Source organism: Odontesthes bonariensis, chromosome 5, assembly GCF_027942865.1.
Source record: "Odontesthes bonariensis isolate fOdoBon6 chromosome 5, fOdoBon6.hap1, whole genome shotgun sequence".
NCBI lineage: Eukaryota > Metazoa > Chordata > Actinopteri > Atheriniformes > Atherinopsidae > Odontesthes > Odontesthes bonariensis.
In genome coordinates this window covers 6,266,471-6,281,817 of record NC_134510.1, presented here as the reverse complement: position 1 = coordinate 6,281,817, position 15,347 = coordinate 6,266,471, and the positions used below count along the sequence as shown (strand labels likewise).

The 15,347-nt window shown below is 39.6% G+C and overlaps 1 protein-coding gene across 2 annotated transcripts in view; it reads left to right on the top strand.

Moving 5' to 3' along the window:
* The window catches only part of cep192 (centrosomal protein 192), a 55,981-nt gene that overhangs the window by 15,249 nt on the left and 25,385 nt on the right, over positions 1-15,347 (top strand). For both annotated transcript variants that reach the window (XM_075464695.1, XM_075464694.1), the window contains exons 14-33: positions 364-628; positions 1,275-1,424; positions 1,531-1,595; positions 1,763-1,987; positions 2,267-2,408; positions 2,545-2,627; positions 2,720-2,992; positions 3,435-4,275; positions 4,426-4,531; positions 4,663-4,819; positions 5,212-5,890; positions 6,229-6,414; positions 6,777-6,925; positions 9,915-10,145; positions 10,334-10,459; positions 11,741-11,881; positions 12,040-12,103; positions 12,257-12,396; positions 13,914-14,006; positions 14,362-14,480. In XM_075464695.1, the coding sequence (XP_075320810.1) occupies positions 364-628; positions 1,275-1,424; positions 1,531-1,595; positions 1,763-1,987; positions 2,267-2,408; positions 2,545-2,627; positions 2,720-2,992; positions 3,435-4,275; positions 4,426-4,531; positions 4,663-4,819; positions 5,212-5,890; positions 6,229-6,414; positions 6,777-6,925; positions 9,915-10,145; positions 10,334-10,459; positions 11,741-11,881; positions 12,040-12,103; positions 12,257-12,396; positions 13,914-14,006; positions 14,362-14,480 (4,235 nt within the window). The remainder of the gene's footprint in view (positions 1-363; positions 629-1,274; positions 1,425-1,530; positions 1,596-1,762; positions 1,988-2,266; positions 2,409-2,544; positions 2,628-2,719; positions 2,993-3,434; positions 4,276-4,425; positions 4,532-4,662; positions 4,820-5,211; positions 5,891-6,228; positions 6,415-6,776; positions 6,926-9,914; positions 10,146-10,333; positions 10,460-11,740; positions 11,882-12,039; positions 12,104-12,256; positions 12,397-13,913; positions 14,007-14,361; positions 14,481-15,347) is intronic.

Genomic DNA, 15,347 nt, shown 5'->3' with positions numbered 1-15,347 from the left:
CTTGTGATTGAGGACTAGAATAGATACCCAACTGTATTTGCATCAGATCTAATTGTTTTACCCAATATTATGCTACGATCTATTTTTTACTAACCATATTTAAGTTCCTAACCTTCAATTTTGAAATTTCCAGGTTATTACTGTTAATATCCATAAATTGCTGTTAATGTCCATGAAAAGTTTCCAACTTTGAAAATTCCCTGAATTTTACAACCTTAGTTCTACTGTGGATTCCTTGAATGAACGCAGTGTTGTACAATAAATGTATTGTAAAACTAAGTTGGATAAGATGCAGTTATGTTAAAAAAAAAAAAAAAGATTGTTATGCAGCATACCCTTTTTTGTTGTCAAACTATGCTGTAGATGCTGCTCCCGGATTGTGGTGAAAGGGATGATGAGGGAGTAGATGAACCTGATGGTGCTAGGCACTCGTTAGGCTTAAGGGGAGGACCCTGTGGTGATGTGACTGCTGCTGAGGCATCAGATGGTACCAGTGAGGATGACAATGATCCCCTTTCCACTTCCCTGGAACCAAAGTATTTCTCCCAGAGCTTCCACCAGGAACAAGAAGATTCAGATGAAGGGTGGAACCATTGCCCAGACAACCTGGAGCTGGAGTTTCAACAAGGTTTGTTGTCTTTAATGTCTGTCACAAGTGACTCTAAAGGCCTCAGTAGGCTTCTCCGTCGCTATCCGTCTCCGTAGTCACAGAGAGGCTCTCCGTCCTTTCGAAGTTCTTCGTCGGGCTGTCGGATATGCAAGGCAGTTCACGTCTCGATCAGTAGGTGTCGCTACGTTAAACGTCCCAATCTCGCGACGTCTATCGTGAAAGTCGTTGATTGATTGTTTACCTTCCAACTCCGTTCCACTCCTCACAGTGAATGATGGCGAGCGAGAGAGAAAGACTGTTGTTGGAGCTTATTGATCTTGAAATGCAAATAATTTTGTCCAATTGTTGACCGGCACACAGTAAACTCTTTCAAAAATGGCGGTGTTGTTGTTCTGAGAGGAAGGCGCTAAACCGGAAAACTGATTCCGGAAATGATGTTGTTAGCCGACCAATCACAACCCTTGCGGTCTCCGGCCGACGCACGCAAGCGACGGAGAGCGTCTCCGGGAGGGTCTCCATTAACCGAGAGGGCTCTCCGTAGGCGACCATAAATCAGCCTTCAGACACAATATGCAGTTACATTAAATATTTTGGTGGTGATTCTCAAACTTGATACATACTGGTACAGCTTGTAATATGTTAAAAGCACTGCTTTTCTATTCAGGTGCAAATGCCACTCATAGCATAGTTTACCAGAATGAAGAAGGGCAGTGGGTCACAGACCTTGCATACTACTCCTGCTTTGAAAAAGAGGTGGATGGGAAGACATCAGAGGCTGCTGGCCAGTTTCAAACTGAGGACTTTGTACCTGCCGGTAAGTACAATTCCACAACTGTAATAATGCGTAATGGATGGAGAGTAAAATGCACTGTTTGGACCTGTTTGTTTTTTGTTTTTTTTATTTATTGTTTTTCTTTTAGATGATGCTATGAAAAAGATTGTGAAAGATCAAGAGGAGTTTGAAAAGGAGCATCAGTTTATGCAGGTATACATAAAAAAATACAATTTTTGTTGATAGACTTTTAAAATCCATTTATTTGCTACAAACATAATACAAAAAAAATAGATATATTAACCGATACAAAGAACATTGATGCATTTTTTAGCGTAAAGCATGGCCTCTGGTAATATTTAGTATTACTGTTCACTCAGGAGGAGCAGATTGAACCAACCAGTAGCAGCAGCAGTACTTTTCATAGTGACTCATCTTGGAAGATCCCTGCAAACAGCCACATCCTGATGAGGGCTTCTCAGGTCTCCTCAGAGTTTAAGCAGGCAGATGAAAGCTACCTGCGCCTGTCTTTAGGGCAATTTTTTGGACAGCGCTCTGAAGCCCTGGGCTGTTTGGGAAATACTAATGAAGTTGAGGTTAAACGGGTAGGTAATTACTGCTTTACAGAAAGTAAAGAGATATGTTTTTTCTGAGGGTTTGAATGCTATGAAGAGTTGAATAGCACTGATAATATAATCAATATAAAAAGCTGCTATGTCACTGGCTGCTAATGGACAGATCCTGCTTCAAAATGGTTTCTTCTTTAATGTTATAAAACTGAGATTTTGTTCATTTATACCTGTAGCCTCAGCTCTCAAAGTCTGTCTGAAGAAGTGTAATGTAATTAATAACTGAAAGCATATTCTTTATTCGTCTCTCTCTAGCCATCGTTTGGCTACATCATTACCTCTCCAGAGAAGAGGGAACCGTTTTCTCTAATTCATCCCTCAGAACTTGCATCTGCAAATGACTCTCCCCACAATGACACAACGGAACTCAGTGAAGCAGACAAAACTCTCAACCCAGGTTTGTTTGTAGAGTTATTGATGAAATAAAGTAGACGTTCTATCATTTTTTTGTGTTTTTGCTGATTTATTTTATATTTTTTGAGTGGTTTGCTCTACACCTGTCAGACTAACTGATCATGATAAACTCTGTGTAGAGGATCTCGACAAAACTCTCAATGCTCCAGGTGAAAGGATGTCACCAAAAAGAGATGATGATCCAGGACTTTGTAATCCAGAGGTACGTGAATCTCTCTGCCAATATTGGAATATTCTGATGTAGAGTTACATGCAAAGCTTTATGAGCTTATTCTGAAATTCACTTGTTTTTAGGACCGTTCTCTCAGAGCTGCACGGAACGTACATAATCAGGGCTCAGGCTCTGGGTCGAGCCTGGGTAATCAGAGCTGTGTGTCCCCTGATAATAACAGCAGTCAGCTGATGCTTAGTATCAGTACAATTGCTTCAGCCATCGCTAATGCATCCATCAGCACTGACCCATCACAGCTGGCTGCCATGATTGTCGATTTATCAAAGAAGAGTAGAGCAAGATATCAGCCAGGGTCTGCTGGCAGCAACACAGAGGAACCCACTGCAGCACAACATGTAAGACTGAATATATTTGATAGTATTTATTTTCTTTTCCTATTTTTTTTCTTTTTCTTTTCTTTTTGAGATGTTACGATGCACAAAGAGAATGCTGTTGATCTTCATAAGCACTGTCGGCCCACAGCAAAGTTATGGGTTCACACTTGCTTGTATGCCTTTCACAGACTTGAGGCTGCCTTCACACCAGACTCATGGCTCATAAATCGATGTGCGGAATGTGATTCATGAAAATTGTGTATTTCTTACCAAAGTAACATAGTTAAAATTAAAATGGAAACTAAGATCTCTAATCACATTGTTTTAACATAATTGTGACGCTGAGATTCAATATAAAGCTTGTCAACAATTATTTTTCAAATCTTTTTTCTTGAAATGTTAAGGGTAAATGTAAAAATAATTATTAAAAGACATTAAAGTCACTGGTTTGTCTTCTTCATAGGTCCTTCCTGAGCCAGACCAGAGCACTGTCTTAGACACTCTGCAGAGAAGCATCTGTGCTGGAGAGATGAGTGCCTTTGACATAGAAAAATACCTTAAAATGGCCAACATGTCTGGCACCAGTGATTCCTCTGTGGCACACACAACCTTTGACTTAAGTGATTGGGCTGAGAATCTCAGCAACTTGCAGAGGAACCCTCAAAAAGGATATGTCATGAAACAAGAGAGCGAGAATCAGCCTTTCAGTACAAAAACTGAGGAGGACAAAGGAGAAGTAATGACACTTGGAAATATGAACTCCCCTGCTGTGCCTTTCTCCAATGTGTCGTCACCTACAAAGAGGGGTGGCTTAAAAAGAAGCTCAATTCCTCGTCCTCGTGTGTCACTCTGCACTGCCAAAAGACCTGAGAACTCGGGGCAGGCTTCCCCACTTAAGCCTCCTGCAGACAAACTGAAATCTGATAACACTACTGCCTCTTCTGCCAAGACTTTTAGCTCTTCGTGCAAAATGCCCACAGAAAATGGAGTCAAGCCAGGAGAAGTTAACCCCAAAACATCCAACATTAAGACATCTGAAACCCCACACACAAATGATAAAAGCTTACCCAGAACCTCCCCAAACTGGAGAAAAGGGCAGTCAGGCCTGCCTTGCCTTAAAGGCTCCTCTCCCTCAACCCACAGGGTGAGGAGTGTTGGCCAGCAGCCACAACACAAACCCAGCGACTCTCCAGAGAAGAAACCATCAGTGAACATCACTGCTCCTTCTCTACCTTATAGCTCCGTGGAGAAGCATGTTGGCTTCCCTTGTCAAAATGCTCAGCCTCAACGAGACTCTCGATCTGGTAAGTAATAACCCAAAGGTCAGACTTCTGACGTGAACAAGCAGTCATAAGTGTACATTGTTATTGGGGATTCCCTTGGTGTGTGACTATTGAGAGGTCAGCATATACCAATGTTTTAACGTTAAACTTTGGTTTCTGAACTTCCAAAAGGTTTTTCTGTGTCATGTATTGAGGATTCTCAGTGCAACTTTAGACCATCCACCTCTCCTGTTACTCACTCCTCTCCAAGTCGGACCTCCATTCCAAGTGCTGAATGGTATTGGATCAGACATGGTTTTTATTAATCAAATGCATCTTATTATATATTAGTATTGTAAATGGCAGATATAGTGCATTTGTAATAATAGCCACTAATTTGATACCTAATTTGTTTGTTCTTCTCTACAGTATGGTTTCACCTTCTTCATCCAATGGAGTTGCTGCAGAAAGATGTCCAGTGCCTGACCTCTCACCTCAGTCTACCTGTTCCAGCCCCAGTCTCAGCAGGCTCACATACATTTCAATGAATGATGGCACTGTTGTACCTACACCTGAGAGACTAAAGGTACAGTAGGACAAAGCTGTTGAGCCAAACTTGGACTGTAATGACTCTGAAAGTTGGAAATTTTTTATTTTTTTTTCACAACATATGACATTAAAATTCAATGAAATGAGCGCACATAGCCAGATCACTTTCATGTGGACATTGTTTAAATTTGGTGTTTACAGTGTTGTCTTAAAAGACTTTATTTGGAAGAAAACATTTTGTTTGATGCATAGCCAAATAATACCATTTCATTAAAAAAAAAAAAAGGTCTTTAAAACATGAATGCTGTTGAGGAGTACTTACGTTCTCTGATTTAAAACAGATAGAATGGATTTTCTGTGCGAACCGTCAAAAGTTCTAGTTATGGAAAGTTTTATATTCATTGTGTTGGATTGTTCTGCTGCCCACAGAATAATTCTACAATGGCATTGAGTACCACGATCATCCGATTCAGTCCAACACCACCTGTGGAAATGGATGCTCAGTCCAACCTGGATATTCTTGGCCCTCCAAGAAACCTTGATGATGATAATCAGCCAAAGCATTCTAAAAGTCTTGAGACATTACCAGCACAGCAGTGTAAAAGTCCTGAGCTCTCACATGGTGGCTTTGCTCTGAGCTGCCCTCGCAGCCAGAGTGAATGCGACTACCATTGTTCTAGTCATATTTACACAGGATGCAAGAACCACAAGCATCTTTCTGATGCAAATGGAAGACAGCTCGCAAAGGTGGACTCAAGCTATTGCAGCAATCCAAACATTCAGCAAACGAGCAGCTCCGCAGCTCAGGGTTCCCAGCAGTGGCGAGGTGCTACATCAATGCTGTCATCAGTATATCCTGGTGGCCTTGGCATGCCACCTGCCTACTCAGCAGAAGGGCTTCATTATGTGCAAATCCCCAGCTTTAAGTCTCAATGTCCTGGAATGATTGACCTTTCCCACAAAGAAGATATTCAGTCCCTCATCACTGGACACTCTCTCTTCAACTCCCAGTTACGTCAGTTGTATTTGGGACCTGAAACTCCATTACATCCTACTGCTTTCCATTTGGGCCCAACAAGGAACGGTCTCTACACTATGTCGTCTTCAGGCATGTCTTTTTTTAAATTATTATTTTTTTTATCTTCCAACTTATATCTTATCATTCTGTCAAAACTGTAAACTACAGCAGAATTTAAATACCTACAACTTACATTTTCTTTATAGTACGATAACACAACATTAGCATGGTGTTATATACATTTAAGAGGGCTATACATTTTTTTGTAGTTTATATAAAGATGAATGTTGTTATGGGGTGAATGCATGTTAGATTTTCAAAACTCATTGCCTTAATTATGTACAATGATTTCTGAGTATATTATCACATGAGTTGGCTATCATGATGAGTAAACAGGAAAAAATAGTTGCTCTTCCCTTTGCTTTCAGGCATTCCAAAGAGTGAGCTAACTTTGAGACACCGTCACCCCACATCAGGTCCTTTGGGGATTTCTGGGACTGCTGAGTCTCATCAGCTTTCAAGACCACATCAACAGGATATAAGAATGATAGGAAAACCATTCAGTCAGTATGGTGGAGAGCCACTGGTTACAGGTGGTCTTGAGGAACTTGGAGGTAGTAGTCGTCTTAGTGCTGTCCATATGTGTTTCCTACTTCTAACCATTGGAATATACTGTATAGGCTTTTTAAAGCAGATACAAATGACAAAATATTTCAAATATTGTAAGGTCCAATGTGTCAGAGATTTAGATATGTGATCGTCATGCTTTGACTAATCATGGTAAACAGCTGATAAATGATGGGCAAGCAATATTTTGTGTGTCTGTGCTCAGCACCTAATAATTGGTGCAGTCATTTAAACCATATAACTCTTGGCTTCTAATTGTTTTAACTCAAAACAAACATATTATGGACTTTTTCATGTGCACAAAGGGCAGTATATCTGTCAGCTTTCACTGTTCCAATATCATCCTCAGGCCAAGTGGTGGTGCCAGAGGAACTTCGGTTTCCTCATGCTTGCTGTGTAGGCATTGCCTCACAGACCTCCCTTAGCCTCTTCAACCCCTCTGAGAGATGGCAGCAAGTTTCAATCACTGTCACAAGCCTAGCCATTGATGGAGAGAAGGTAAGCTGAGGGTTACATGTCCATGAGCATTCACTATATTGCCAAAAGTATTCACTCACCCACAGTCACTTCCATGGCCACAGCAGTATAAATTCAAGCACCCCGGCATACTGACTGCTTCTACAAACATTTGTGAAAGAATGGTTTTCAGGAACTCAATTAATTCCAGCGTGGTACCATGATAAGGATGCCACCTTTGCAACAAGTCCAGTCGTGAAATTTCCTGGCTACTAAATATTCCAGTCAACTGTCAGGGCTATTATAACAAAGTGGAAGCGATTGTGAATGACAGCAACTCAGCCACTAAGTGATAGGCCACATAAAATGACAGAGCAGGGATGGTGGATGCTGAGGCGCAGAGGTTGCCAATTTTCTGCAGAGTCAATTGCTATAGACATCCAAACTTCATGTGGCCTTCAGATTAGCTCAAGAACAGTGCGTAGAGAGCTTCATAAAATGGGTTTCCATGGCCGAGCAGCTGCATCCAAGCCATAGTATCACTCCCTCCAGGAAATACGCGAGACAAGTTCTTCAGTTACTGATGGATTTATTTTCTTCTTTAATATCGTCATCCACCGTCGAACTATTAAAAGTAGTAACAAAACACATACAATAAGTAGACAGCCCTATAACCCAAACAAAAGTACAAAAACGACAAAGGCATCATACATCATAAAACACACACATACCTTGCTGGCTGCATACCACTGAGAGGGAAATGAGTAGATATCTTCTGGCTCAAACAGAGCTTAGACAGCACGGCATAAACTGTGCAACAGCCGCGAGTCGGCTTCTAGCTTCTAACCCTCAGAGGAAGTGTGCGACATTAAAAGACATCCGTGTGAAACCCCAACCCACACAACGTCACATCCCATTAATTAAAACCATAAATGACACCCAGTACATTTTTTACCCAAAATAAACAAATATCAGAAATGTGAAAATATAAATGCAAAGAAAAATAAACAACCCACAGTCAAAGAAATTTAAACGGCTAAACATAGGCTACATCACAAAATGCAATGCAAAGCGTTGGGCTGTGGAGACGAGTTCTCTGGAGTAACGAATCACGCTTCTCCATCTGGCATTCTGATGGACGAGTCTTTGTTTAGCGGTTGCCAGGAGACAAATACCGTTTACTTGTCTGACTGCATTATGCCAAGTGTAACGTTTGGTGGAGGGGGGATTATGGTGTGGGGTTGTTTTTCAGGAGCTGGGCTCGGCCCCTTAGTTCCAGCTAAAGGAACTCTGAATGCTTCAGCATACCAAGAGATTTTGGCCAATTTCATGCTCCCAACTTTGTTGAAACAGTTTGGTGATGCAGTGTTTCCCATACATAGACTAATTCGTGGCGGTGCGCCACAGATTCAACACCGGCCGCCACATATTGCGTTTCGTTATTATTATTTTTAACGCCATTTTAAAAAATACTCGTATTCGTTAAGCTGCATTTCCTTTCCCTGCTCTCATTCAGTCTCTCTGTCCCTTGCGTCTCTCTCGCATAGCCTTCACACACACACACACACAGCCCCTCCCCTCCGTGCTTCCCTGGAAGCTTGCAAGCTTCAGCGTCGCGTTAGATTAGCTCTATAGCTCTGGCTCAACCGAAAGAAGACGGCTGGCGAAATTCACGAAAGGTTGGTATCACGTGCACCTTTATAAAATCACACATTAAAAAGTCCTATAAAAATATTTTATATTTTGAATACAATGTTGTCCCGTCCCGACCCATAGCAAAGAAGCGATTACGCCTTCTTTATAAAGTTAACTAGTCGCAAGTTTGTCGTAAAAATAAATAAATAAATAATGTAGTTGGGTTGTCGAGGTCAAAACACAAGCAGCTGTGAATCAAATAAAGTAGTTTTTTTTAAACTCTTACACTGAATGTTTGCTGCTTCAATCCAGATGAGTATTGAAAAATATTTTCCGCGATTGAAAGAGACGTGCGTGTTGAGGATGAGGAGCAGCCTGAACCGGAGGTATCAGTCTGAAACGGCTGAACAGTCCGACCAGTGTAATTAGTTATGTTATTAATTTGTTTACAATGAAGATGTGAAAATCTGCAGATAAGCCCCACCTGTGTCACCCACCGTGACACAGGTGTCACACATCCTTACGTCCCCCATAATTTTCCTTGATGGAGAAATTATCCAGGTTCTTAACTCCCAATGTGACATATAGCCTATGTCACATTACAGATCTCTGACAGTGGGGGGTGGTATTCTGGAAAAAAATTCTGAAATGGGTTCTATGTGGTCTATTTAGTCTGTGTTATAACCCCTTTAATTTTCATTTTAGTAGAAATGGGTCTGGGTTCTTATGGGTTAATACAATAAAGTTCTGTGTGAGCAATTATTAACGAAGGAATTATTTCGAAGAATTTTCATTTTTTTAAAACCCCCCCCCCCCCCCCCCCCCCCCCCATGGCCCACCACCACACATTGCCTTCACATCTGTGGGAAACACTGTGATGGCCCCTTCCTGTTCCAACATGATTGCACACCAGTTCACAAAGCAAGGTCCATAAAGACATGGATGACCGAGTTGATGGGATGAATTGGAGTGGAGACTGTGAGCCAGGCCTTCTTGTCCAACATCAGTGTCCTCACAAATTCGCTTCTGGAAGAATGGTCAAATATTCCCATAAACGTGCTCCTAAACTTTGTGGAAAGCTTGCCCAGAGGAGTTGAAGCTGTTTATAGCTGCAAAGGGTGGGCCGACGTCATATTAAACCCTATGGCTTAAGAATGGGATATGCGTGTAAAGACAGATGAGCGAATACTTTTGGCCAAATAGTGCATCTCATTTAAAGTACAAATCAGATAAATTGTGTCCAGATAACTCTTAAATTGCCAGCTTATGAAAGAAAAGAGTAATTTCCCAATAGAATGTGGTTTAACTGACACAGCTAAAAAATGCTAATTTAGTTGGTGTCACTCGGTGAAAGATATTCCACCTATGCTTGAATCTTTCATACCAATCTCTACAGGTGGACAACTTGCCATACCAGTGGTTAATGGTGAAGAACAAAACCATTATTGGCCCCAAGAGTACAGAGGAACAAAAGATGTTGTTCATCCCTCCACAGGCTGGTGTTTACCATTGTATCCTCAGTGTTTGCTCCTGGCCTGCATCAGCTGAGACAGAGTTAGCAGCTAGAGCAAATGTCTTTGCCAAAACAGTGGTGCTTGTTGCTATTGCGGAGAACCCTGCACTAGAGGTGAGGGCCTCTCATTTAAGAACAAAATGCATCAAAATGAAAGTGTAATTAAATATTTGGGTTGAGAGTTATTGAGCTGGTGGTTTGAAATTCTAAAAGTGTGTAGTTGCTTTTTCCTTTTGTAAGTGAATGACCAATGTTTGCACATTACGTAGGACAAGATCTTCAAATTAATTTATATTTCTCAGATCGACGTGAGCAAATCTGGTTGTTTGGATTTTGGAGACCTGCCAGGAGGGAGTGCTAAATCTCTTGCTCTTAGAGTGCTCAACAGAACTCATGCCACAGTACCCATCCGTCTGGTCATCAGCGCAGTAAGTTTACTTGACATGATCGTAAAAATGATATATACTGTACCTCTCACTCAAGAAGACGCATGCAGTGATGCAGGGTGTGTCCAAAATCACATATACATATATATAAAATATATATATTTTTTAAATTTAAGTTTTGTCCTAATGTAAAGTTATGCTATATAGTTTACTTCCCACAATATACCATGAAAAGTATTCTTAACTGATTTAACAAACCCAGAAAATGCCTGACATAATGCACAGCACCAAGGACAAAAAGCTTACAAGTAAATAGACCACCAAAACTTCAGTAAAAATGTTAGTAATATTGTTACTAATGTTATATAGTATAAGCCACTTTCAAGTTTGTTTTCACTCATTTCCTTTATTTATTTATATATATATATATATACTTTTTTTTTGTCACTAATTAACATTTCTAGTTCAAAATATCTTTTAAGTAACAGATTCAGTGATCTTATATCTGCCAGCACAAGAGAAGTACCCGAGTTATGCTGCAAAAATAATGTGCTTCATGTAATATTAATCGGTGTATATTGATTAATGTCAACAGACCAGAACACCTAAACACAAACAGCTCAAATCATTTTGTATTTATTTGGCAAAAAACTAAATTATTCCCAGTACATCACAAAAATGCTTACGGTATTGACCTGATGTATCAAACTGTGTGACCTAAGTAGTGTCCAGAAGTGTGTGTGTTTTTTTTATTTATTTATTTTTTATAAATATACTATAACTAGACTAACTACAGAGTGATCGGTCAGTACGAATTGGTGAATAAGTAAGTGATTTCAGACACAACAACAGTGGCCTCCAGTGACAGCTCCATGACATTTCTCCACGATAAAGCTGAGTCAAAGGTAAAACGGGTATTTGTTTAAAAAGTTCCCTTTACACACTACACTGCTATTTAAAGATATCATGTCATCTTAAGGGTAAAATGTTAATTGAACTCAGTCTGAAGTTAAAATCATAACTAGGCCAATGAAGCAAATGATGGTGTTTATTACCGTATAATGTTTTTATAATATTTTTTCCCATAATGGTAACTTAACATTAAATTAGTTTTTGAAAGATGTTTGATTACATTTGGTTCACTTTCCTTTTCTTTTCTTTTTTTCTTTTTGTCATTTATTCTGTCCTCCTCCTTAAAAGAAAATTTGAGTTTGAAGTATGGTGCAGCAGAAATGGCTTTTTAAAAAGCGATCCTTGTTTTGCCTTTTCACCCATTGGAAGCATTGACTTGAATGTTCCTCATCCTGAACTCAATTCTTCCAGAATGCAACAGCATGGCGATGTTTCACCTTTTCCAAGCACCCTGTTGCCATGACGTCTGAGGCCATGCAGCAGGTTGGACACATGACTCCAGTGTCCTCTCCCTCCGTGATGAATCATGTGATGCATGCCAGCTATGGAGAGGTTATTTGGCAAAATCAATACAACCTTAATCAACATCTTTAATTATTTATTTTTTTCTGTCATGCTGCATGGTTTTTCTCAAAATGACTGAGGCCATGTCAAGTAATCAAATGGATTTTTTTTTTAATAAATATGACGTGATTGACTGTTTCTCTCAGAATCCAGAAAGCTTCACTGTCTGGGTCCATTTCAAGGCCCCCCAGAAGTATACAGCCCCTTCAGGTAATCTGCCCTTTTTGAATACTGTATGTCTGCATGTCATTTAATAATTTAATGAGTCACTTATTTTTTTCTATTCTGCAGATGAAGTAAAATTATAAAACAAATTTGAAGTTTATTTTCTGGTTAACTTATTTCTGCGGTTGTGCTTTTCAGGAGAACTCGGTCCACCTGATGAGTACAATGCTCGGGTGGACATTGAAATGGACTCTCCAGGTCCAAGTCATGTTATCAGGAGTATTCCCCTCAAGGCCAGGTCTGGAACTGCAAGGGTCCATGCTCCTAAAGATCTGCAGGTAGCGCAACTTCTGTGTGGATGTTATCAGACTGACTGACTGACTGTATCTTTACATGATTAAGTTTTAATTATTTGTTTTATGACTTAACGTTAAAGTTAATGTATCTTTGAGATGGTAAGTTTTTTTTTGTTTTTTTTTTGTTTTGTTAAATAATTAAATGAATAAACCTCAATGAGCTTGGCCACTACAGTGGTATTGAAAAATCATTAAATCGGCAATACAGTATAAACGGCAAAAGTATTTTTGAGAGTAATGCTGGAAAAACCATTAGATGGATTAAGAAACTGATGAGTTTTTCCTCAGCTCTGTTTTACTTTGTTCCTCTGTTACGAAGAAGGGTGGTATGTGAATCTGATTATTTGATGCAGGAATTTACTGAACAATCACTCTCTTGGTTGATGGTTTATGCACTTAAAGGGGAACTGCGGTATTTTCAACATTAAGCCTCTTTTCTGAGACATCTGCAATGTTTTAGAACCCCCCTCACCGCTTTTTTGATGTTTACTGCTGTCTCCGGTATTTGCCTAATTTTGATTCTTCTCAACCTGCTTCAGAACGGCAAGTCATATGCATGTCTTAAAAGGTCCGTAAAAGCACCATAAACGTCCGTTTTCAAAATCATCAACTCACCGGAGTGGTTACTGGTGTGCACTGGTAATCCATATCAAATTTCGTGGAGAAAAGTTGCTTCTGTCGTGTTTTATTTGGCAGCTCGTTCATGCTCGCACTATTTTCTTAGTGGTGGCGGAGTAATATCAACGAACATCCAGTACAAAATGTCAAATAAAACACGACAGAAGCAACTTTTCGCCACGAAATTTGATATGGATTACCAGTGCACACCAGTAACCACTCCGGTGAGTTGATTATTTTGAAAACGGACGTTTATGGTGCTTTTACGGACCTTTCTAGACATGCGCATGACTTGCCGTTCTGAAGCAGGTTGAGAAGAATCAAAATTAGACAAATACAGGAAACAGCAGTAAACATCAAAAATGCGGTGAGGGGGGTTCTAAAACATTGCAGACGTCTCAGAAAAGAGGCTTAATGTTGAAAATACCGGAGTTCCCCTTTAAGTTGTGTTTGTTTAATCTTCATAAGATGACAGCTCTTGTCAGATTTGTTTTCTAGGATCAGAATGGTCCAGTTATTGTTACTTCTGCGATGCATGAGCATCTTGAATACAATCGGTGGCATTTCAGAAATGTGAGGTGTGGAAAATTGGTGTGACTGCTTGGCAGTGGAGATAATGCCATCTGTTGAGGTCAATGTACTGCACATGTGCTGCAGGTCTGCGTTACCAACAGTTGTTCTTGTGTTCTTCACAGCAGAATATAAACGAGCTGTAAGTCTGACTACTAAGTGAATTTGAGTACAACTTTTCAACCTTGTACAAAGTTGCAGTGCGTGCATGCACACATGACTTGAGATAAACTAACTTTGATTGGTATTCGAACCTTTCTTTTCCATTGTAAAGTTGGCAGTAAGCTGCTTTTTGTTCTTCCTTTGTCTAGACTCTCAGCCTTTGTGTTCCAGTGGGGAAATGTACCCAACAGAAGCTGCCATTAAAAAATGCAGGAAACATTGATGTGCAGCTGAAACTGAAGGTAATTTTGACCTTTATTTCTATTATTGCATTTGGGTTTGTCTAAGCGTCTGTAGCATTTTGGGCACAGGTTGTGGCTCATGAAATGGGGACTATATATTTTTCAAGTGTAATTTTTATTTATTTTTTTTCTTTGTGCTTGATTTCTTTCTTCATTTTTTTCTCATCTTCTTTCTCTCACTTTCTTTTTTTTTTTTTTTTTATTTATTTATTTTTCTATGTATTTTGTTTTTCATTTATTTCTATTTCTTCCTGCTTTCTATCCTGCTCCGTTCCTGGTTTTTTTTCTACCTTTTCTCCTTAATATTGAAAATGCCTCTTATTCTGCTGTTTACTTTTTATTCTTCTGTTTACAGAGTAGTGAAGATGGTGATAGTTTTTCTGTGACACCTGATGAGCTGTTCCTGAGAGTGGGAGAGGAATGCTGCATTGTTGTGTCATTCAAAGCACATGACAACGGATTATGCAGAGAAAGGTAGACAAGCAAGTACTGAGTTAAAAAAAAAAAAATCCTAATGGGGATATAGTTGATTAATTTTGCAATATTTTTTGCAGATTTAATATTTAAGTCCTGTAAAGAAACCAGAACTTTTCTTTCTATATTTGAGTGACATGGTTAAAAGGATAATAATAAGTTCTTTTCCTTTAGAGCTGGGATCTCAAACTCTGGTCCTTGAGGGCTGCTGTTCTGCAGGTTTTAGATGTATCCCAATCTTTTGAAGAGATCCATTTAATCTGAATCAGGTGTGTTTAAGCAGGGATGCATCTAAAACCTTCAGGACAGTGGCCCTCGAGGACCGGTGTTTGAGATCCCTACTTTAGAGGATCTTTTATATGTGGTCATCTGTATTTAATGGCACTTGATCAAGTTTCTAGATTTGAAGTGATTAAGTATTACTGTGAGGGCTGTGAGTTTTAATGGAGCAATGTCATTACTCATACTTAACCCTTTTTTTTTTTTTTTTAATCTAAAACGATCAAATAATGTGTGAGTAAAGCCTTGCACACATTAACACTGGTATTTTCAGGTTTTTTTTTTTTAAACTTTTTTATTTTTTAAATGTATATAAAACGGAACACAAGAGCCACCTTGCACAGGATTGAAGTTTGTCCAGATTATTGTCCAATCCTGTTTTAACAATCCGAAGGTATTTTGTGTCCAGTGCCACCTCCCCTTGTCTGCTAAACATTTCTGAATGCACTGATGGGTGCTCTAGCAAGAGTTGTCTTGAGAGAACCCACGCATACACGGGGAGAACATGCAAACTCCATACAGAAAGGCTCCAGCCGGGAGTTGAAAATAACAACACAGTTAACCGGTTTATATATATACATATATATA